This window comes from Watersipora subatra, chromosome 1, assembly GCF_963576615.1.
Source record: "Watersipora subatra chromosome 1, tzWatSuba1.1, whole genome shotgun sequence".
Lineage (NCBI taxonomy): Eukaryota > Metazoa > Bryozoa > Gymnolaemata > Cheilostomatida > Watersiporidae > Watersipora > Watersipora subatra.
The window spans coordinates 40,791,055-40,817,211 of record NC_088708.1 but is presented as its reverse complement, the minus strand read 5'-3'; the positions used below and the strand labels follow the sequence as shown (position 1 = coordinate 40,817,211).

The following is a 26,157-nucleotide window of genomic DNA, read 5'->3' as shown; positions in this document are numbered from 1 at the left end:
CTCTTTTTATTCTTGTTTATAGCAAGTAAATGTCGCCACTAGTCGCAACGCTGTTGAGATATCATTTTTCTGCCACTTGTTTTTCCATTTTCTTGTGACCTGTTCGGAAGTATTGCTACACCCATTGACCATTGCTTTAGTAGACCACTCCCTGACGACAATGCTATAATAATCGGCAATGAATGTTTTTTTTATACTTGTAATACAGTTGAAATGCATAAAATGGCGAGGCAATTGTTTGAAATTGATTCTCAAGAATTTAGACGACAACCAAGAATACTCGGATTATCATAGTAACAGGTGCCAAGTAAATTTGACACATGAGCACATTTAACACCGCCATTATATCCTTTACAACTGTTATGTAGCTAGAGCACATATACTGTGAAGGAGTGGATTTAACACTGCCATTATATCCTTTACAACTGTTATGTAGGTAGAGCACACATACTGTGAAGGAGTGGATTTAATACCCTCATTATATCCTTTACAGCTGTTATGTAGGTTGAGCACATATACTGTGAAGGAGTGGATTTAACACTGCCATTATATCCTTTACAACTGTTATGTAGGTAGAGCACACATACTGTGAAGGAGTGGATTTAATACCCTCATTATATCCTTTACAGCTGTTATGTAGGTTGAGCACATATACTGTGAAGGAGTGGATTTAACACCACCATTATATCCTTTACAACTGTTATGTAGGTTGAGCACATATACTGTGAAGGAGTGGATTTAACACCACCATTATATCCTTTACAACTGTTATGTAGGTTGAGCACATATACTGTGAAGGAGTGGATTTAATACCCTCATTATATCCTTTACAGCTGTTATGTAGGTAGAGCACATACACTGTGAAGGAGTCGATTTAACACCCCCATTATATCTTTTAAAACTGTTATGTAGGTCGAGCATCTATCAGAAACTAGCCTTTTTACCTTAGTTATAATATTTTAACAAAAGTTAACAAATATCACCAAATAATATATAGCTCCTACCTTTGTGTTTACGCTTGTGCTTCTTCAGTTTTTTCTCCTTTTTTGACTTGCTTCTCAGTGGATCTAACAAGCAGGATGAGATCACTTATAGCCACGCATAACCATACATGTATACAACTGATCAAGGCATGCTGACTTACCCTAGGACACTTATGTATTCGCGGCATCTAACTTTCGCATTTTCGCGGAGTCATCCTCTTGTGAAAATTTCATGAGCGAAACTAAACTATCATAACGAACGAGCGAAAACGCGAAATTAAATAGCTTTGTTCATTGATATCCACAATAAAATCGTCATATTAGAAATGCAGGTAACATTTGTGTGTGGTTGGGCTCATTGGGCAATTTCTGCTAAACTCATTATAGCTAATACGGAAATTAGCAAAGTGGCAAAAGTAGCAAAGTGGCAAAGCAAATTGAGATAATTAGTTTTTTTGAAAAAGCAGGCCTGTATTCCCTGGTCGCAAATTGGGGCGGCTAATGTTAGGCGACTAGTTATAAGCATCTGGGGGTTTGGAGGGGCGGTATCAGCCACCTAAACAGGTTTCTTTCATGTAGGGCCTCAATCGGGCATCTCACGTAAAGTTTTAAAAGATTTTATCGGAAAGTATAAACATTGTTTCTATTATTTGAGATTTGTTTGTTTTAGGTGATGTGACTGCCAGGACGTTTTTAGAATAAAATAGGATAAACTTGACCGCAGTTGAAACGCTCAGGAAAAAAGACATCTTTTTTCTTTTGAGCGTTTCAACAAAGATCAATTTTGCCGATTTTATTTTAAGTTCATCCGAAGGTTTTTACACTCTCGTTGGGCCATTGCCAAACGGATGTTTGGTAAAACTTGACCTTTTGCAAACCTTTATAAAAGTCGTTAACAAAAAATATTTTGCCAATCATGATATAATGACGCCCAAGAACTATTAAAAGTTAACGTTTATCTCTATGGCTTGGAATAAAGTGATATTCTACAGCGATAAAAACCGTTCCCGCAGCCGTTGGGCAAATAACTGTTCGAGTTAATGATGTTGAGGTAGAGTTATCTAAAGCAGTTTATCATTGCGTGGGAACGGACCAAACAAATCCGCTCGAGTTAACCAAGTGTTCGTGATAAAATTAAAATTTTATCCGAGGGCGAGTTCTCCGAGTTTGACTATGCATAGCCAACAAAAACTCCTAAAAAGTTGGGGCGACTCAGCCGGCCTAGGGAATACGGGCTTGAGGAAAAGCCAAGACAAATGAGGAAGATGATGATATTAGTTTAGTCACTGAATTTGTAACTGACGAGGATGAAAGTCTGGTGGGGAACGTCATAAAATTGAATAATAATTATTGTAGCGATGAATTTTATTACCAACCAAAAACAATAACAACCTTGAGCCATGGCCACCGCGTGCTATAAATACTTGAGATCTAAAATTGGTGCCACATCAGTCACGGCAGCAAGGAACTAGACGTCATTGATAGTCCAAGAAACAAATAGCAGCAAGCGATCAAGTTGCATTGTCGATCTCGCCCACACATTTCTACCCGCGATTCACCAATACAAACTAGTCCCAAATTGAAATTTTTTTTACTAGTGAACTGGACCTGAGGAATCTAATTATGTTTGTTCTACTGCATTTATTTTCACATCACTATATTTTCGCACTCATCAGATCCGCGAAATTAAGTTGCAGCGAAATTTTACTCTGTAGGCTACTCAGGAAACTAAATACTAGCGAAATATAAGTGTCTTAGGGTACTTTAGGAGCTCCGCACGTCGTTTTATATTCTAATAGTGTCAATATTGTGCCATGACCAGGTTTCGTTGGATGCTAAAAGTAAGTTCTAACGGAGACAGAATAACTTAATTCTTTCGCTACAGCACATCACATTAGTTACATACAGGTTCCTTTCTCCTCTACCCGAATGCCGCTTTAGTTACATACAGGTTTCTTTCTCCTCTACCTGAATGCCACTTTAGTGACATACAGGATTCTTTATCCTCTACCTGAATGCCACTTGAGAAGCGGCTTGATTTTTTGTTAGGAAAAATGGCGTTGCTTGACTTACACTAAGAGTAGACCTACTGTATTTTTCGGACTATTAGCTGCTACTTTTTTCAGACATTTTGAGCCATGAGGCTTATTTAGAGGCTGGGGCTATTCTATGGTTTTTTTTATTTCATTGCTAGGGTCGCACTAACCAGATTCTCCGGTTAGCGCGCCTCTAGCGGTGAAAGAAAAAACGAAACGGTGCCTAACGGCGTTCCGTTGGGCACTGGGTAAAAAAGCGGCGGTTAATACGGAACAGTGCTGTTAGGCACTGTACCGTATTATTTAGCAAATTTGCTGCCATTAAAAAGCACTGCTATGAGTACTGCGTCCTATACAAAAGGTTGGGCCTATGTATTGTTATACAGTGTAACCTCGGTTTTGGAACGACTCGTAGTTCGAACAAATCGGAGTCCGAACAAAAAATTCAAGCAATTCTTGCTTCGTAGTTCGAACAAAAATCGGAGTTCGAACGCCGGATGCTGAGCGACGTTGACCGTGACCAACTGTTGTCACCAAGAAAGGATGCCCAACGTCCGAGATTAAACAAATGGGCCGAGTTACAGAATTTCGGCAAACTCCACTACCCAGATAAAGCTGCAGCCACAATGGTCATCAATGACTTTAACGGCACTATCATGAACCACTTCCGAAAAGTGCTAAAAAAAAGGCAGAAGCAAGTGTCATTGGATAGATATTTTAAGAGAAAAGAACATCCTGTATCCTAAAAAATCCTATTCATAATTCTTTTCTTTATCCTTTTTTTATTTTTACACGTTCATGTTAGCGTAATCTTTCGTATGGAAGATTACGATAGTAATTACATTACGTTTTACGGGTTACATTTATGTTATTTGTGTCTTTGCCATTTTGCTGTACAAATAAATGTATGTGTACTAACAAGGTAAACATTCAGGGTGTTGGAACGGATTAAAACGATTTACATTATTTGTAATAGGAAAAATGATTTCGGTGTTCGAACAACTTGGTGTTTGAACAACCTTCAGGAATGATTATGGTCGAGAACCGAGGTTGCACTGTATTACCGGTTTTTTTAAAAATAGAGCAGATGCGGTTTATATAGGGGTGCGGTTAATAGTCCGGAAAATACTGTATAACTTCTTTTTTCACAAAAAATAAAATATGAAAAATGTAATTGTTTGATTCAGTACTTATATTTTCAAGATGGATGCCGATCTTACGTCTTAACCTTGTGCATACGATGCTGCATAAATTTGATCTCATTGGGCTCTGAGTCCTTATGTATTGGTAAAAGAAGCAGGTAATCTGATGATTCAGATGGTGGCTGATTTTGTTGTAATCAATGTTTCTAAGAAAGTAGCGCGGAAAAAAATCCATGTATTTTACATCAAATTCCTGATTTTTTATTTCAAATTGTAAAAACTATAAAAATATCATGACTGTTATTTACATTTGTTAAAACTATTCTATCTTGTAAGAAAAAATATACTGGTCACTTTCATTTTTATTTCGTGCCAATTGAATGTGTACTTTTCAAATCATGGTAAAAAATTTCAGTCATGTCCGACGTAACAAAGTTTTCGAAAACTAATTACGTCCCAAGCTAAGAAAAAATACGCAAGGAAAGTATTGAGGATACGATGCCACTCCCATCAGAGTATGACTGACTACATGCAATAACATTGCAGCTACCCCAGGGCAAGGACCATTCATGAACAAAGCTCTGGCTACTATTCATACTTATTGCTATTAGCACATCTCAGATGGGCAAGTACTTGGAACAGAGTGTTATTGATTTAGTTTTCAAATTATTGAAATTAACAGTTAGCTACAGACGACAGCCTTATCATTTTTTAAACTAATGAACTAACTCAAAGGGTTAGTTCTTTAGTGTAAAAAGTCTTAATTCTATCCCTCTTAACCCAAACTGACGTCTTTGACTTTTGCAGAATGATTTTTTTTCTTACTGGTATACTTCAGTTTTCATATGGGTAAACTTCCACTATGCTAATTGCTTACAGTTAATTTTTTGCTTCATCTAATCAAATACCCTAATGTTACATAATGCCCTTAACTTTCTTTTTACACCCATAGGTTTGTCGTGGTGGACCCTATAACTTTGTTGTTTTTATACTCATCTGTAGAACCCTTTTGTCCACCATCCACCAGTAGTTTTTATCTCTCCTACACATGCATGATAGCGAGAAGCAACTTAATAAAAATGTTCAGCTATCACTTATTTATGCATTAACATACTTTCGGGAAGCGAGTAAAAAATGTCTAACATCACGACTATGAGTGTCTATTGTCCACATCAATCTTTTGCTAGACAGATGGCAAGCCAGTTCCTGACAACTTACTTACTGAAGGAAATTTGTAAGTCACATTTGGCTCACCTCTAAACAACTGTATACCATTACCTGATTTAGCATGATCATTTCCATTTTTACTAGAGGAAGACCTGTGATGCTTCGGTTTAGATGAATTCACAGACTTGCCATCAATTGTGTCCGGCTTCTTCGCAAGAGCTCCTGAGTAAGATGCAAAAGGGTAATCGTGAACATGTTTTATAGCTGACACTAGATTGGAACAGCTGCCACGAAATAAATATGTAAAAGTAACCTAACTTTAACAGCAACGCAAGCACCCTATAAAGACACTCATGGATATTACCGAGACCGAATCAATGAATGTGATCTTGGAAAACAATACATATGGAGTTTATAATAAACTTCATGCACTTTGATTTTAAAAAAAGCTTTAATAAAATAAAACTTTTTACAATCGCCACTATCTTTCACCTTGATAGTTGTGACAATATGTTAAAGTGGATGTCCACAAGCGACTAATACCAGCATTCAACGTAAGGCTGGCCCCAAAACAGTGCTCAATGACTAATTGACGTTGCAAGAGCAGCAAGGGTGAACTGTCACCTGTCGAATAAATGCTTGTATCGATATATAGCAAGCGTTTAAAAGACTGAGCTGTTTTCATACTTTTACATGTAGTAGAACCTAAAATGAAAAACTGGATGTTTCTATATTAATTTTTATTGAGGTTTGATAACAAAACTATAAAATTGACTAACTGCATAATTTAATGGCTTTCTTGAACAAATCTTAAATTGCAAGTACATGTATATGATAAGGTAACATGTCTACAGCCAGACATGCAATGACTCAGCTAGTGAAGGTGATAGGTGGTTACATAGCAATAGAGGGAGTGCTGGTACTGTTGTCTGTATTGTTGTGAAATAAAGTGCGTCCTCGAAATACCTCCTACATTTCAATAGACTGCAGAGATCATAGGCTGCAGAGATCACTGCCTATGCTTACATGTTTATTAGTGCCTATAGCTTACATGTTTATTAGTGCCTATAGCTTACATGTTTATTAGTGCCTATAGCTTACATGTTTATTAGTGCCTATAGCTTACATGTTTGTTAGTGCCTATAGCTTACATGTTTATTAGTGCCTATAGCTTACATGTTTATTAGTGCCTATAGCTTACATGTTTATTAGGGCCTATAGCTTACACGTTTATTAGCGCCTATAGCTTATATGTTTATTAGTGCCTATAGCTTACATGTTTATTAGTGGCTATAGCTTACAATCTAATTAGGTTGCCAAGTCTGTTTTTCAAAGGAGATACGTTTTACTGATGAATATCAGCCATTTCTGCTTAATTTTATGTATTTCTAGACTCTGCCACTTCTAATAAAGTATAGCTAAATTGAGCTCTCAAAATTTTCCCGCCGTTTGACAGTGTCAGAATGTAGCCTCTTATTCTCGTGAGAAAATTTGGGATTTTCCCATAGAGAGCTTTTGGAATCAATACGCATACTCCAGGTTTGGTCAATGAACAACTACTCGTATTACACCATTAACATCGAGTAGGTGTACATGCTAACCAAACGCTCATCATGTAGATATTATTTTGGAGTTGGTGGATTTTCCAAGCTTCACATGATTACAGTATTAACGAATCAATGCAAAAGTATTCGATACTTAAAAATGATAGATATTGAAGTTCATATTGCAACTATTTGGTCTCGTGAAAAACTGGTAATTAAAAAACTGTTCCTGATAGTAATAAAATATGTGGCAGTTTATGAACGCTTGCGGGTAAACAGAAACTGCATGTGATAAATTTGACAATATAAACATGTACCAGGGACAAGAAGAGAGATATCTGATAAACTTCCATCGATGTTTTTGTAGCAGTGGGTGAAACTAAAATGCTAGTCGCTACGGCAGTAGTAATAAATCTGTAACAAACTGGAGTTTCCTGTCAGCTGATATTCAAGCAACGACTCGCCATGACAATTGCCCGCATACCATTTTTGAGGTTATTAAAGGTTGACCTGCAACAAAATTCACATTACAGTTATTTGATATGAAAAGATTCACCATGTCTTACTCTGTTGTGTAGTACGTGCAAAATATGTGGAAAGGTGATTACAAGCTCTTAAAAGCTCAAAAACGAACAGAAAATCGCAGCCACACGAGACTGCTGTAGTTTGGATTCTCTTTCCAAAACGGCTCAAATGTGACGTAGTTGTGTAATATTTTAACAAATATACTTCACGTATTCAATAAAACCATGACTATTGTTCTTACGCGTCTATTTTATCATCATCGTAATGCTGTCACTTTTAGCAGTGATATCCTATAACTTACCGTAAAAGTTTGTTTAATTTTTTAGCCTTAGCTTGAAGGAGTACATATCATTGTCTGATAATCATGACGAACCTGTTGGTCACTTGTGATAATCGAAAAGTGCTGCAGAAATTATTTGTGAAGTATTGGGTCATATGATCAGATTACGACTTGCCGATTAGACCAAACTGAAACAAAACTGTAAAGTAGCGAGCATCTATATTTGAAACGGGGTCTTCAGTAAAACCCGAAGTGTTTGTCATAAACTAGTGCTGCGATAAGTTTTATATTGAGCTTATTATTGGCCTTTCAATTCACGTGAGAACATCACGTGACAAGACAATAACCAAATTTCATGACTACATCAGAGAAATAAAGAGATTCCAATCTACGGCGGCTTTTCGTTTTTGAGCTTTTAAGAGCTTGTAATCACATTTCCACATATTCGGCACTTACAACACAACAGAGTAAGACATGGTGAATCTTTTGATACCAAATAACTGTAATGTGAATTTTAATGCAAGTCAACCTTTAACATATTTATGAACAAATAAAGTCAGTTTTTTCAATTCTATCAATGACACGGCATTAGTGTCATTGATATTTCTTTTTTTTATAGATTATTTTAGGTATGTGTACGAAGTCCAAGGCTCCCTAAATGAACAGTTATCATGGGAGCTATTTCAGTTTGTATTGTAATGTTATAGTGGTGTAAATGCATTGCAATCGCAATAATAACCTAAGGTGACTTTGTTGAAGTTATATAAGCTGTGTTCATAGCTTATTTATCAATTTTACGTTTTCCAGGCATCTACTGAGTGTGGTGGGAAGTATTCGCAGTCATCACTCGTGTAATTCATAACAAAAATACTTATCATATTCATTTAACAGCGATCAAAAATAGAAAAATATTTCAGGAAGAAAATATTAAAAAGAAATTTTGTTTTCTAATCATATTTGCCATACTTTTAAGCTTTGTCATATGCCTCTAAGGTGCTATAAGACATAGACAAAAGTTACTACTGTTTACAAGAGATAATTCGATGCCAACAAGAACCAAACTAAACATAAATTCTCTACATCCACAGAAGTGTAATTGCCCGAAATAAATGATGATGTTCAGCTCAAGTTAATTGTGCCGGCGGATGTGAAAAATACTAACCGACCATTTCAAATAGCGCAATAAACTTTCATTTAGAGGTTGGCTCCAAATTCATATAATTAGACAATGAATAATTCGACGACCAGTCTATCCATGTATTTTGCTATTGACAATGAAGGGAAGCAATAGTTAAAAGCAAGCCGCCAAAACTAAAACATACACATCCTTTACCTTTTCTCAAGTTATTGATTTTATTCGCAAACCTAAAATATTTTATTTGAACTTGAAGTCAATAACTGGGAGATTTAAAATTATTGTTTGCTGTCACATGCGAGTGGTTATTGCCCATAGAACAAACAAGCAGATCATCGTCACTACATAACGTGCCATTATGAATAATTGATTACCTTTTTGCAAGGCCAGCTGTAGTCTACTCTTGAGCGAGTGAAAGGAAGTGGCGGCTGATTTGCACTCTGGACCTGTGTGAAATACATGGGTGAGAATTATGGGCTTGCAAGTCATAGACAAACATGTAGAAACGTGTAGCGTCATTCCCGATGTACATGTACACAGAAATTTTATTTTAAAAACTACAAAACTGGCTAACAACACAAACAGCTGACTCAATAAATTGCAAGAATGATATAGCACGGATGGTGATATAGCATAGATAGTGATATAGCATAGATAGTGATATAGCATGGATGGTGATATAACATGGATGGTGATATAGCATGGATGGTGATATAGCATGGATGGTGATATAGTATGGATGGTGATATAGCATGGATGGTGATATAGCATGGATGGTGATATAGCATGGATGGTGATATAGCATGGATGGTGATATAGCATGGATGGTGATATAGCATGGATGGTGATATAGCATGGATGGTGATATAGCATGGATGGTGATATAGTATGGATGGTGATATAGTATGGATGGTGATATAGCATGGATGGTGATATAGCATGGATGGTGATATAGCATGGATGGTGATATAGCATGGATGGTGATATAGTATGGATGGTGATATAGCATGGATGGTGATATAGCATGGATGGTGATATAGTATGGATGGTGATATAGCATGGATGGTGATATAGCATGGATGGTGATATAGCATGGATGGTGATATAGCATGGATGGTGATATAGCATGGATGGTGATATAGCATGGATGGTGATATAGCATGGATGGTGATATAGCATGGATGGTGATATAGCATGGATGGTGATATAGCATGGATGGTGATATAGCATGGATGGTGATATAGCATGGATGGTGATATAGCATGGATGGTGATATAGCATGGATGGTGATATAGCATGGATGGTGATATAGCATGGATGGTGATATAGCATGGATGGTGGCAAAGAGTAGTTAAATTCATCCGCAGTGTTTCCTTCAAGGCTAGTTCACACTATACGGCCGAATGTTGGCCTTGCCCTTTCGGAACTCATCCTCGACTATGCGCACTGTAAGCTGAATGCAAGCTGAATGTTGTTTCGCAAAGAGGTGGTTAGACAATATTTGCAGTTCTTGGCGCGCTCTTGTAATTGGTAAAAAAGTTGGGGAGTCGAGATTTTTGTGAGATTCATCAACAAGCTGATTACTATTTTTTTCAAAATTTTAACACAAGTACAAACCGATTATGCCGTGATGATGAAATAAAGCCATGAATTAAAACAAAGCAAACTTCTAATCAACTGGTTTTGCTTGCTTAGTATCAACAAAAGATTTCTGTAGACTTCCAATACCCTAGGACACTTGTATTTCGCTAGTATTTAGTTTCGTGAGTAGCACACAGACTAAAATTTCGCTGCAACTTAATTTCGCAGCTCTGATGAGTGCGAAAATATAGTGATGTGAAAATAAATGCAATAGAACAAACATATTAGATTCCTCAGGTCCAGTTCGCTAGTAAGTAAAAATTTTCAATTTGGGACTAATTTGTATTTGTAAACCGCAGGTAGAAATGTGAGGGCGAGATCGATAATTCAATTTGATCGCTTGCTGCCATTCGTTTCTTGGGACTATCAATGACGTCTAGGTTCCTCTATATGACGATTTTATTGTGGATATCAATGAACCAAGCTATTTAATTTCGCGTTTTCGCTCGTTCGTTATGATAGTTTAGTTTCGCTCATGAAATTTTTGCGAGAGGATGAGTCCGCAAAAACGCGAAAGTTAGATGACGCCGAATACATAAGTGTCCTAGGGTAGTTTCCGATAGTTACATAACAAGTCTTTATAATAGCTTCCTGTTTCCGATACAGAAAGTACTCCAGCTCAGACTGTCACCTTATAAATGACAATGATTTAGCGATGTCAAGAGTATTTAAAGGTTGACTTGCAATAAAATTCACATTACAGTTATTTGGTATCAAAAGATTCACCATGTCTCACTCTGTTGTGTTGTAGGTGCCAAATGTGTGGAAATGTGATTACAAGCTCTTAAAAGCTCAAAAACGAAAAGCTGCCGTAGATTGGAATCTATTTATCTGACGTATTCATTACAGTTTGGTTACCGTTTTGTCACGTGATGTTCTCACATGAATTGAAAGGCCAATAAAAAGCTCTTGATATAAAACTTATCGTAGCACTAGTTTATGACAAACACTTCGGGTTTTACTAAAACACCTGTATCAAATATAGATGCTCGCTACGTTACATTTTTGTTTCGGTTTGGTCTAATTGGCAAGTCGTAATCTGATCATGCGACCCAATACTTCGCTAACAATTTCTGCAGCACTTTTCGATTATCATAAGTGATCAACAGGCTCGTCATAATTATCAGACAATGATATGTACTCCTTCAAACCAAGGCTAAAAAATTCAACAAATTTTTACGGTAAGTTATAGGATATCACTGCTAAAAGTGACAGCATTACGATGACGAAAAAACAGACGCGTAAGAACAATAGACATGGTTTTATTGAATGCGTGAAGTATAGTTGTGAAAATATTTCGACGAATAAGGTTGCATGAAAGTGTAAACAGAAACCATCTCTCACAACTACGTTACATTTGAGCCGTTTTGGAAGAAGAATCCAAACTACGGCGGTCTCGTGTGGCTGCGATTAGCTGTTCGTTTTTGAACTTTTAAGAGCTTGTAATCACCTTTCCACTTATTTTGCACCAACAACACAACAGAGTAAGACATGGTGAATCTTTTCATATCAAACAACTGTAATGTGAATTTTGTTGCAAGTCAACCTTTAAGGACAGCTATAGCATTTATAGATCCTGCATGCTGTCTGCGCCTAGAAATGAGAAACTAGCTACTGCAGACCTGAGACAATGAAGTTTGCAGATACTAGCTGAAATCTCAAGTCACCAGCCACAAACAGTTTAGACTTCACCTGCCAAAGGCACACCTCATCTCACCAGTTACAGACAAAAGCGGAAAACGTTAACTGGGGATACTCAAGCGAAAATATCTTACAGAAAGATGTTACAATCACTTACCAGATTGCGTGCTCAGCTGCAATCCTAGGTCCCGTGTATTTTCTACAAACACAAATGCTTCACACTGACAAGATGCATCTCGAAAACCAGCTAGCACTAAATAATGGTGGTTAAAGGTTGACTTGCAACAAAATTCACATTACAGTTATTTGATATGAAAAGATTCACCATGTCTTACTCTGCTGTGTTGTAAGTGCAAAATATGTGGGAATGTGATTACAAGCTCTAAAAAGCTCAAAAACGAACAGAAAATCGCAGCCACATGAGACCGCCGTAGTTTGGATTCTCTTTCCAAAACGGCTCAAATGTGACGTAGTTGTGGTAGATGGTTTCTGTTTACACTTTCATGCAACCTTATTCGTCGAAATATTTTCACAAATATACTTCACGCATTCAATAAAACCATGTCCATTGTTCTTACGCGTCTGTTTTATCGTCATCGTAATGCTGTCACTTTTAGCACTGATATCTTATAACTTACTGTGAAAAATCATTTAATTTTTTAACCTTACCTCGAAGGAGTACATATCATTATCTGATAATCATGACGAGCCTGTTGGTCACCTGTGATAATCAAAAAGTGCTGCAGAAATTATTTGCGAAGTATTGGGTCACATGATCAGATTACGACTAGACGATTAGACCAAACCGAAACAAAACTGTAAAATAGCGAGCATCTATATTTGATACAGGGTCTTCGGTAAAACCCAAAGTGTTTGTCATAAACTAGTGCTATGATAAGTTTTAAATTGAGCTTTTTATTGGCCTTTCAATTCACGTGAGAGCATCACGTGACAAGAAAATAACCAAACTGTAATGACTACATCAGATAAATAAACAGATTCCAATCTACGACGGCTTTTTGTTTTGGAGCTTTTAAGAGCTTGTAATAGCATTTCCACATATTTGGCACCTACAACACAACAGAGTAAAACATGGTGAATCTTTTGATACCAAATAACTGTAATGTGAATTTTGTTGCAAGTCAACTTTTAACAATCATATTTGCCTGGAAAATACGTTTTTACACATAGAAAAACATTAAAAAATACACATACAATCCATTATTGTAAGTTAATGGGGTTATACTAAAATTAATTACAAATAGTTTGAGTGCTCCCTGCTCTGTCAGAAATGGTCGTAAACAGCATCTCAGAAAACTGAAAAGTCAATTTTTTTTCAAGTGCACAAAGGATCTTAAAAACACACTCTTGATTTGAAGCACAATTGTAGCTTGGTTTGCATGAGACTGAACAAGCATTGACGCAAAATTGAGTGATTGCAAATGTCTTACTGTATAATAGGAAAGAATGAACACAAGCTGAGACAACATGAAACAAATTTTAAGGTATTTGCTTGTAATTAAGTGATTGTTCATAATTTAACAGAACTCGGAATTTTCCCACGTAATAACAAGAAACAAAACTGATTATTGAGGTGTTAACACAAAACTGAGCCAATAATTTGCACCAAAACAAATTTTAATGACTGCTAAAATGTTAACATTAACCTGTGATGGCATAGATATTAACTCTGCTCAAAGGTCAATTTTTTTCACAGATCAGATATACCTATGAGAAAATCATTACAGTAGAGTGATTTTCGAAGATATACTGCTTATAAATATGCATGTTTGTAAAATTATAAACAACTGAAAGGTTTTCACGAACTGCTAACAAAATCACGAACCTAGCATGAGCTTATATTTTACTCGAGTATATTGTCTTTAATATTGAAGTTTGAACATATTAAAATTCAGAGTGTTTAATTTATGTATTGTATACCGATCTGTAAGTAGAATTTAGTTGGCTTCATTAATACATTACCAATGCAAGGACAAATGGAGCTATATTGGAGACTAATACAAGATTACCAATGGAAGGTCAAACAGGGCTATATCAGAGACCATTATAGAATTCATTATAGTTAAAGAACTGGGACGCTACCTGCACAGGTTATTTATGCAGTTGACCAACTATTTTTTATAAGTCCTGTAAAAAATTTCTTTAACATTTTTGTTCTAAATATCAATCAATTAATATAATCTGGTACCACAGAGGAGGCCAAAATGCCTTGTAGATATAGGGAAGTAAACGTGTCAAAATGTATCGATGTGTCATTGAATATTGCGATAAGTTCATTCTACTTCCTAGTCATTGAACTAACAGATGCAATCATATTTTTGTGGCAATTTATAGCAAGTGATAGACACTTCAATCAGATAAATGGTATCAGCTGAGGATCTACACTATTTGAATAAAATGAATACTTTTTACGAATAAATGGATCTTACCAGAAACCAACTTGCTGGGGCTAATGCTAGTCTGAAGAGTCGTCGCACATTCTTCGACTTTTACGACGACAGGAGCAACATTGGCCTGCACGACAGTTAGAGTCGAGGATAAATGACCTGGCTCGGAACATGCTCTCCGATTAATGCCAATACATTCTTCAACAAATTTTATGTCATCATCATTCTCATCATCCGATTTCTTATTTGATTCTTCTGGATCAACATCGATTATATCCAGAAACTCATCAGAGTCCCACTGTTCATCAGCGACAGCCGACTCGGACTTCTTGAACTTGTCTATTAGATGATATCCTGCATGTTCAGAGTCGGACTTGTGCATGTGGGTGTGACTTGGCGTCTTGGTGAGAGACTTGTCTATTAGATGATATCCTGCATGTTCAGAGTCGGACTTGTGCATGTGGGTGTGACTTGGCGTCTTGGTGAGAGACTTGTCTATTAGATGATATCCTGCATGTTCAGAGTCAGACTTGTGCATGTGGGTGTGACTTGGCGTCTTGGTGAGAGTGTGGAAAGAGGCAGACATATCCAGTGGCAATGAATCTGTGTCATCGCTTGTTTCATCAATTGTGACATAATGATCCATATTGGACGATGTCATATCGGTAGCCGAGTTACCTGTGCATTTTAACACATTTTTTTTAGCTTCAAATGTCTCACAGACCACCGATTCAACCGCAGCTTTGGCAAAAGTTGGTAAATTGATCAGATTAGCTGAGATCAGAGGAGGACATTGCGATGTTACCGGAAGGGCATACTTTTGAGAGATTATATAACTGTAAGGACGGTGCAGTGCAGGAGAGTATTTCCAAGCTGGTGTGACCTGAAAAGGAACGACATCTGTCTGATGTGGGCACATTCTTTTGGCCTGGTTGTAGATGGAGAGTTTCGGAGCACAAACCAAGGTAGGAGGTAACTTTTTAGCTTTAAACAATGGTTGAGATTCTTCGATAAGAGAAACTTGGTTCAGCTCAAAATCCGCATGGGCAATATCCATCTGAACATGCTCGGTGCCAACATTGAGAAAAGTGTTAGAAGTGGTATTGTATATTTCATCCGTGTGCATCTTCGTTTGCAAGAAGCAGTCATTAGTTAAATTCACCTGACTTGATAGGATTTGTTTTATTGGTTCAATCGTTCCTGAGATAAACTCCTGTGGAAACTCTATGATCTCCACTATCTCAGGCATCCGCAAAAGCTGAAAAAAAAACAAGCAACCTCCAAATGACCATATAGGACACTGGCAAGTGAAATTTCATATACAGATTGAGATGAAAAATTTTGAAATGCTTAATTGCTTATCCACTCAATGATAGCCTTAGGTTTTGGCTGGCTTGTTCTCCAACTGTTTTAACTTATTCTGTTGTCTGGTATAACAAATAGTGCAAAAACAGGAGGAATGTCTTTAACACCACTACAGCAAATGTGACCCAGTACAGCAAATAGACTTGTTCTCGTATTATGCTCTAAAATGTCTTCACTATCTCAGCTATCTCTTAGTATCTTCCATGCTTTTAGAATTCTACTATTAGAAAAAGGTGATATTGGAATAATAACAGCTACCATGATTCAGGTAGTTGGTTGATTACATTATATTTATTGATTTCTACTTGTACGCCTGATCATCTAGAAATTTATGTACCTTAAATCATTGCAAAACAACCTGAACATCCATTTTAAATGACAAAATGTAAACGTATTTCAATAATGCAAACATTAAAAAAAATTACCTTTCAAAAAGCTCATCTTCTTTGCATAAGTATTTTAATCAGCATAAAAATAGTTTTAACAATATAATATGGGTAGTGCCATCAAACACTAAAGTCCTGACTAACATCTATCCGATGTGCTGACTATGCCACCATAATTTACAGATTGCTATACAAACATTCTGAAACAAGCTTAACATAATCAAAATGTTGAGGACGTTTTTCCACTCATCAATACAGCACTTTCACCCTGCACTAAGACTTCCACTCATCAATACAGCACTTTCACCCTGCACTAAGACTTCCACTCACCAATACAGCACTTTCACCCTGCACTAAGACTTCCTCTCATCAATACAGCACTTTCACCCTGCACTAAGACTTCCTCTCATCAATACAGCACTTTCACCCTGCACCAAGACTTCCTCTCATCAATACATCACTTTCACCCTACACTAAGACTTCCTCTCATCAATACAGCACTTTCACCCTGCACTAAGACTTCCTCTCATCAATACAGCACTTTCACCCTGCACTAAGACTTCCTCTCATCAATACAGCACTTTCACCTTGCACTAAGACTTCCACTCATCAATACAGCACTTTCACCCTGCACTAAGACTTCCTCTCATCAATACAGCACTTTCACCCTGCACTAAGACTTCCACTCATCAATACAGCATTCTCACCCTGCACTAAGACTTCCTCTCATCAATACAGCACTTTCACCCTGCACTAAGACTTCCTCTCATCAATACAGCACTTTCACCCTACACTAAGACTTCCTCTCATCAATACAGCACTTTCACCCTGCACTAAGACTTCCTCTCATCAATACAGCACTTTCACCCTGCACTAAAACTCAATCACGGATAACGAAAATGGCGCAAGGTTTAACATATATGCTACTACAGAGAAGCCTAGTCAATGAATTCTACCTATAAAATCTGACCAACTCATAGGCTATGCAAAGTCTTGATAATCTCATTAAAAACCTAAGAATATATACAGTTTTCATACCATGAGCCGCAGTTCTGTCGAGCAAGGTGAGTAGAAGGTCATGTGTTGCTTACCGAGTCTTATTTTGGGCATGTTGTAATTTGTTTCATTAAAACTACATATTTGACACTGCTGCTCACAACCAGTACTCTAATATTAGTGAACAATATAGCACTCTTGAGCTATAGACAAACTACCAAAATCTTTATCAGTCTGTATAAGAGTGAGCTCACTTTTGTTATCCCCAGATTGCCAAAGATTAGAAAAACAAGTTGATACCGAACCCTACAAGGTTGCTGCAATAAAAACTGACTTTCCCATAAAAATTAATTATTTAGTACAGCAGACGCACCTATAACTTATACTTCCTATTATTTAAATTCTACATACTGTAAAAACATTCGGTAAAGTTTTGGCTTCGCACTACATAAGAAATTCAGTATAGAGTTAAAGTGTCAAGTTGGTGACGCTCTCAAATTTGATTCGAATAGCGATAATCTCACAGTTAGCTTTAAACATGATTTTCTCTCTCGCTGCATTTGAGAAAGAACAATGTGTAGGGTTATCTCTATTATACATGTATATACTACTAGTCAGACGTGTCGATAAAGCACAGATATGGTAATAAGCAAAGCAGCTGCGCAATTATTCCGTGTGTTAAAGTGTCAGTCTGTCAATTTTTCGTCTTAACCCTCGAGACATGAGGGATAGATAGATCGGCGGACAGATAGACACTGCTTTAACTATAGCAAATATAGATTTTTGTTCAACTTTATTGTAGAAAAATAAATTTTTGTTATTATTTTCCTGTGCAGAATAGACCTTGCTGTCTAGAAAAGAAAATGAATAAATTGTTGTAAATGGACAATGAAGGTGTGTGCTAATCTTAACTTAAAAAAACTTAAAATTGTGGTAATATTGAACCATAAACCGAGTGAAACTGAAAAGGAAAATGAGAAAAGTTGTCGATACAAATCAATGTTACTACAATTACTGCCCTGTTAAAAAGGTAAGTCTAACTTTTTCCCTTTTGAAAGGACAAAGGAATGAGTTTGGAAGAAAAGATCTTGGAAATGATTAGGTAATTTACACGCATTTTACTGTTCGTATAACTTAAAATCCTTATAACATAAATGTTCCTGGAATGATCTATTTATGTTGTAGAAGAGTCTACTGTAGATATATTCTTAATGAGACGAGTTGGTAAAAAGCAAGTGGCATGATGAACTTGATGAATAACAACAGTGGCATGATGATTTGCTAAACTCACTTGTTTGTTAGGGGAAGGGGAGAGATGTCTTGTTTGTAGGTTAAGCAGAAGGTCAGGAACCCTATCTCCATCGGAGAGGTCAGTGAAAAGACCTTTGTCTACAGGGGGCACGGAATGACGGGCACGTTTTGGCAAGGGCGGCTGCATCATCAAACCACTGAGGGCGTGTCTGATCAAAGCCAGACCTCGCGTCGGTGCTCGTCTCCTTTGGCTATCTAGTGAGGTTAAAGGAGCATACGAGTCAACTGCTTCAATGGAATTACAAATTACGCTCTACATAAACTAATATAACAAGGAAAATATGCTCAATAAAATTTTAAATACTTTAATCTAAACGAAGACACTTCAAGAATGACCTGCCAACCATTGCATGACAACCAACTGACTCCTTGAGCTATGAGTTTTATTATTAAACGTTAACCCATTTACTACAATCGCTAATTATATAAATATATTTGTCTGAATGAGTAACTTTTACATTTAAAATTTTTACAGAGTAAAATGTCCTTTAGATATATATTACTGTAGATTAACAAAGCTTATCTGAATTGGATCATTTAACATCTCTGAAAGAAGATAAGACAAATAGGACCTGCAAACTGAACAAATTTTCTACTTTTCTAAAGACTTACGAGCTGACCGGTACAACTCACAAATCAAGTTTTAGTAATAAGCTGAGAATGCGTTGTTATGAAAGAAATGTTTCATAGGGATGTTAACATTAAAAAATGTTTAAAGAGTCTGTTAGGATATGTTAAGGTGAAACTATTTGTTAACACCGTGTAGTTAAGGTGAAACTATTTGTTAACACCGTGTTGTTAAAGTGAAACTAGCAGTTAACACCGTGTAGTTAAAGTGAAACTATCTGTTAACACCGTGTTGTTAAGGTGAAACTATTTGTTAACACTGTGTTGTTAAGGTGAAACTATCTGTTTACACCGTGTTGTTAAGGTGAAACTATTTGTTAACACCGTGTTGTTAAGGTGAAACTATTTGTTAACACCGTGTTGTTAAGGTGAAACTATTTGTTAACACTGTGTTGTTAAGGTGAAACTATTTGTTAACACTGTGTTGTTAAGGTGAAACTATCTGTTAACACCGTGTTGTTAAGCAAAGTATTCTACGTAGAATCAACAGATTTTAGATAATTGGAAGCAACAGTTTTCTTGTAACCGGCTAAAATGTGCATACATATTTGGCGACAACTCGAGAAGCAACTAGTCTCCACCAAACATTTGATGATGTATAAAAAGAATTGCCTATTATTGTTCATGAAGTGCTAGTCGAGTTGTGAAGCGCTTTAACCAACCATGACCTGTTTCATGTTTGCTTGCGGTATGTGCAGAAGATTTCAGCGGTTCTTTTATCTAGGCATTGATAACGCTTAGTTGAGCAAACGCTGAGGTTTGACTTTGAACAAGCGCATCGCTAGAATGATTTACTTTTTAGGAGTCTGCAAACTCATTGATAGAGTGATATCATTAACAATCATCTATTTATCAGCTCTCTGCTCTATACTATAACGGCTCCTTCTTTATATAGGTCATCAATAACTGGTGAAGACCGTAGCTGTTGTTTGAGTCCTGGTCAAATATGCGTGCTCATTTTAGCCAGCTACAAGACAACTGACGCTTCGAATTACCTGAAATCTGGAGATTCTACATATGAAAGTATGTTGTGTTATCAGCTTGTTTCACCTGAACATGGCATCGCAAGAACTTTAACAATATACAAATCTACAGATCTTGAGAAAAGAACTAGAGCCAATTCTACCTGTATTTGTCGAGCGCCTCCTCTTAGTGGCGAGCCTACTAGACGCTGGGAGTGAGGGAGATTGGTTAGAGATGAGAGACCCTGCTGCACAACAAGTACACCGTAACCAGACAAGACAGTAACACACAAGCGGTTAAGCAAAATACACGCAAAACCAAATAGCTAGCCATACCCCACTAACATGCATTCTACCGTTTAAAATTGTGAATGGAATATTACAAAAGGTGCAAATGCTTACATAAACTCAAAAATACGGAAATTATTAGATATTGACTGCCTGAGCCCAACAGTTCATAATATATTTTGCAAATGTAACATTTGTTGATGACCGAGTAAGTGAACAACTGATACCGTAACATCTGATACCTCTACAGTGAACAACTGATACCATAACATCTGATATCTCTACAGTGAACAACTGATACCATAACATCTGATACCTCTACAGTGAACAACTGATACCATAACATCTGATACCTCTACAGTGAACAACTGATACCGTAACATCTGATACCTCTACAGTGAACAACTGATACCGTAACATCTGATACCTCTACAGTGAACAACTGATACCGTAACATCTGATACCTCTACAGTGAACAACTGATACCATAACATCTGATACCTCTACAGTGAACAACTGATACCATAACATCTAATACCTCTGCAGTCAACTAGAGTGAACATCTAGTTTAAAATAATTTCAAGTGTTTATTTCAGTACAACTAAGATACATGTATATGGAAGCAACATATTTTAACTAGATTGACGTTCAATTAAAAAACTAGCTTTTAAAATTTCAAGCTATTTGCTAATTTCAAGTTGAACATGATAACATGCCGGTATTGAATGTGCGTTGATAACTTCTGGTGAACAGAAAATTATTTGTAGTCTAAAACATTAAAGCAACAGAGCTAACGACGGTATGGAGTGGTGAAGTCTGCCTCTCCTTAGTGATTCTATGACCTACCGTACTTTTCGGACTATTAACCGCACCCCTATATACGCCGCATCTGCTTATTTTAAAAAACCAATAATAAAACAATACACAAGCCGCATCTTTGTATATGCCGTAGAACTCATGACGGTGCTTTTTACCACAGCAGCAACTTTGCCGGTTAAAACGGAACAGTGCCGTATTAACCAACGCTTTTTAACCCAGTGCCTAATGGAACAGTACCGTTAGGCACTGTTTCATATTTTCTTTCACCGCTCGAAGCGCACTAACTGGAGATTCCGGTGAATGCGCCCTAGCGGTGAAATAAAACATCACAGAAAAGCCACACCCTTATATAAGCCGCATGGCTCAAAACGTCAGAACAAAGTAGCGGCTAATAGTCCGAAATGTACAGTAGTTTGGTCAGGCCTATATTCCAATTGATTATTAGGCATATCAGCTGTTCTTTAACGATCAGACATTCGCACAAGCGCAATCTTTAAACAGTTTTGTAAACCATCCTTTCCACTCTTAAAATGTTACAAAACATCGCAGCGTGAATCACCATAGTATAAATTACGCCGACTCGATCCATGAAGACCTATTTTTTGACAGCTGATAAAAATTTATTTCTCTTTTAATAACAACGGATATCCTTTTATGTACAGACATGACATTGCATGCAGCACTTTGAGCACCCGCTACACTGCGAAAGACATACCCTGATAGGCGTTAAGAACACCGATAACCCAGTCAAATACTAGCCCCTTCTGACCACAGCATAAAACGCAAAAGCGAATACAAAGCAAATGCGAAACACTACAATTTATACAGCGTACCGGAAACTGTCACATAAAAGCTAGCCTGTCTTGACAAACTGTGGTTTTTGCGGAGTTGTCCCCCGTCGAGCGGGCGAGCAACAACAGCTTGTCGCAAGACGTACTGCAGCTGATGCATCAGCTGCACTGAAAGGGAGTTGTTCTCTTCCGTCTACGCGGCTTGGCTGCGATGTTGTCGGTCGCTTCATTGGCAATCCTAATGGATTTCGTGCAAAAATCTATGTAGAAAAATTAAGATAAGAAAGTTTAACTAGCGACCCGTCTCTGCAGTAAACTTTAGTAGAATTTGTGAACTTATGCAACAACAGTGACTAAACATGTCATTATTTATGCACTCAGTCAGTTTTATTTCTATTTTTGTATCAGTCAGTTTTATTTGTTTTTATTGATTTTATTTTCAATTGATTCTATTCTTAGGTTCTACTAAAGTTTACCACAGAGACTGGTCTTTGGTTAAATGTTGTAATCTTATTTTTTTCTACATAAATTTTTGCGTGAAATCCGTTATAATTACCAATGGAGCAACCGACATAACATCGCAGCCAAGCCGCGTAGACAGAAGAGAACAACTCCCTATAAGTGCAGCTGATGCAACAGGTGCAGTACGTCTTGTGACAACCTGTTGTTGCTCACCCACTCGACGGGGGACAACTCCGCAAAAACAAGTTGGTCAAGACAGGCTACATAAAAGCACACAAAGTGGGAATAACTAAAGCAGTCTCAAAACTACCTGTTGATTCAGATGAGTCTGGGGAGCCTAGAGAGCTAAGAGAGGCACTTCGAGTGACTAAGGGAGACCTCTTCTGTTCTGGCAAATGACCGGCAGATGATTGTCTCGTCACCCGCTGAGATTTTGGTCTGGTAAGTATTTGCTCATTATCTATGACAGCAGTAGAAACCTTGAAACTATTGAAATTTGTCAACACTTTCACAATCCAACAAGAGTGATTTACATCTTTTAACGATTCATCAACTTGGCATAATGCTGCCAAATATTTCAACGATAAGCTGTAGAGGCTTACGCATATGCTACAGAACGATTTTCATAGCAAAAATAAAACAGATGGTGAATTACACAGAATAGCACCAGGAGATATCTTTAAAAAATATTCGACGACAATGAACCAATTGCATGAAAATTGCAAGCGCGTGATTAGCCCTTTGAAGAGAAACTTGACAGGTTGGTCACATCAAGCCATACTCGCTGATGCCTGTGCCTTACCACTGTGAACCTTATATACAGTATACAGTATTAGTGATGACATGAAAAGGAGTACCAGTACCTGAGATACTGTCATCCTTATTATTTACTTCTGGGCCAAGTCTGCTTTTAATGGACGGTCTAGAAAGCGCATCCGATTGCTGACACTGCTCTGGCATTGGCTGTGTTTTACCTAAAAAATTATTATTATAGAACGTCTTAATTTTTATTACCTCCCATCAACTAGCCAGCTAGAACAACAATAAGTGACCCACACCATGTCTAAATGGAAGTTGATGCAGCTCTTGGCTTTTTACGCCTTGAAGACGAACTTGAACAAGATTTTCGTAGATTTTATCAGAAAGTATCGCTATTTTTCTACCATTTGTGATTGTTTTTAATGTTTGAGGTGATCTGACTGCCAGAATGTTTCAAGATTAAAATTGATACAACTTGATCGTGATTAAAACGCTCAGATTAATCGACTACGCAATTATGACGTCTTTAATTGCGAAGAGACCGACAGAATAGAGGCAACAATGAATGCCTCTTGCAATGAATTGCCTTCAACTTGAATGCAACGGTGACGACCAGTGACTACTAGTGACATCATTATCACATATTTTTCTTTCAAGCGTTTTAATCGCGATCAAGTTATATTAATTTAAATCTAGAAACATCCTGACAATCAGATCACATTAAATGTCAAAAACAATGGTATGACAGGCTCAGATTTTGTAAGAATTGCCTCAGTGTTTCTGATATAGATAGATCTGTAAGCTGACTCACACCCTCTCACCCGTGTAAAACTTTTAGCGCTATCGAACAAGGTTGCAACTTTTGTTTCTATACTAGGAAAGAACCAACTTTTTGTCACATTGAGAAAAAAAGATAAATGACTAATGACAAATATAAGAGGGCTGCATGAAAACCAAATTGAAAAACCCAAAAATATCTATATTCTGCAAAGTTCCAAAGCAAGACAAGAAATGAATGAAAATTTCAGATTTTTGTTTGTACGTATAACGTCTATTGAATAAAAAAGAAAACAGAGTAAAAATACCTAAATTCAGCGTTTCTTTATCCTCCGCTATTTTGATCAGGCTCGGTGCTGCAGTGGGGGCATCAGCTACAAGAAAAGGAATCTACCTCTACTACTCATTCGCAACTACATTTTTCAATAAGCACACGTATGAAATCTATGTGCCTAATACCATGTCCACATAATCTTAAGAAGTTAATAGGGATAGATATCTTCACCGTTATGATATGGACAGACACATACAATATCAGTGAACGTAAAGATTCCTTGTGCACACAGAACTGATCATGGTTAACAAGATATACCGAGCAAACAATAGAATTCACTGTTTCCTCATTGAATGATTTTTAAGACGAGTTTAAGCAAGTGTTTGGTGAACAGGTGCTCTTACTAGTTACAGAAAGTCGTTTTCTCGCTAATCTTGACTACTATCAATGAAAGAGCAGACAACACTTTATACTGCACATTTGTGCTTCACTGCTCATTTAAATCCATCGTTTTATAGAATGTTTAGTTTGAATGCTGAGTGAAGAGGTAACCAATGTTCCTGCTTACTACAATTAGATGTAGTTTCCTATTAGTTTCTCATACACTAGCAAAAATATATATTTCAAAAAACATCCGCTAACCAATTGCTAACTATTTAATAAACAGCTACTAAGGCTCATTCACTAAATCACTTCCGCGCACAGTATAAAAACAAAATAAACTATAGAGAAAATATGCATTTATTACAAGCCGTTCCATTATTTATGTTGAAATAATTTGCTATTTTAACGCTTATTGACCAGATTCGACGACTAAATAAGTCCAGAAAAATTAGCAGTAGCCAAAATTCAAACACAACACTAACAGAAAAGGTCTAGCAGTAAGAGATTTCTCTTCTATTTATACGGATAAAAGGCAAAGCTAGGCAATGAGATTTTTTCTTGCTAGGAGAATATACTATCCATTGTTCCAAATATTCCAAGCATTGTTCTAAATATTGTTCTGTTTTCAACCAAATACTGTACACTGACTGTCATGATTGCATTGACTTGAGAGAGTATTGAATCATCATAGTAGCCTGTTAAACTAGCTAAAAACTATCACTCTACCTATCTGGCTAAACGGATATGCAAAAGAGTAAAATTGCCTGAAGCCCGAAACCACAGCTAAAAATTATTGACACCAACTAAGCATTACCAGATGATGTGCTATAAAATAGAAATGCAAATTGTGCTTTAAAGCATTATAAGCAAAAAACTTGAAGCAAGCGGCTTCATAAGCAGCCGCCTACCGTTCCTGCTTGTAAAATATATTTATAGTCTAGTGATCACCTACCGCAAGCCTCGGAGGAGTGGGGACGAGGAGGAGTTGGAGGCAGGCGCCGCAGAGGTTGTTTACTAGAGGGCTCAGTCTTGGCTCTCCAGCCCCTACGTGCAGGGCTTAATTTCTCTCTACATTTTTTTTCATCATTACTCTTTACTCTTTTTTTGCCTGCAAAAATAACCAAGTGAGTAAAATAAAACCATTCAAACACCTATACCACAATACCTGTGAGCACAGATTAGTTTGATTAAGTACATAACGGATTAGTTTGAGTAAGTACATAACGGATTAGTTTGAGTAAGTACATAACGGATTAGTTTGAGTAAGTACATAACGGATTAGTTTGAGTAAGTACATAACGGATTAGTTTGAGTAAGTACATAACGGATTAGTTTGAGGAAGTACATAATGGATTAGTTTGAGTAAGTACATAATGGATTAGTTTGAGTAAGTACATAATAGATTAATTTGAGTAAGTACATAATGGATTAGTTTGAGTAAGTACATAACGGAT

The 26,157-nt window shown here is 36.9% G+C and overlaps 1 protein-coding gene across 1 annotated transcript in view; it reads right to left on the bottom strand.

Moving 5' to 3' along the window:
* LOC137387602 (serine-rich adhesin for platelets-like) overlaps positions 1-26,157 on the bottom strand; it is a 47,429-nt gene that overhangs the window by 14,194 nt on the left and 7,078 nt on the right. Inside the window, exons 5-15 of the mRNA XM_068074072.1 lie at positions 25,656-25,811; positions 24,354-24,419; positions 23,373-23,483; positions 22,820-22,969; positions 20,314-20,397; positions 18,541-18,755; positions 14,545-15,760; positions 12,252-12,293; positions 9,187-9,258; positions 5,440-5,550; positions 1,005-1,067 (exon numbers count right to left, since the gene is read on the bottom strand). Of these exons, the coding sequence (XP_067930173.1) occupies positions 1,005-1,067; positions 5,440-5,550; positions 9,187-9,258; positions 12,252-12,293; positions 14,545-15,760; positions 18,541-18,755; positions 20,314-20,397; positions 22,820-22,969; positions 23,373-23,483; positions 24,354-24,419; positions 25,656-25,811 (2,286 nt within the window). The remainder of the gene's footprint in view (positions 1-1,004; positions 1,068-5,439; positions 5,551-9,186; positions 9,259-12,251; positions 12,294-14,544; positions 15,761-18,540; positions 18,756-20,313; positions 20,398-22,819; positions 22,970-23,372; positions 23,484-24,353; positions 24,420-25,655; positions 25,812-26,157) is intronic.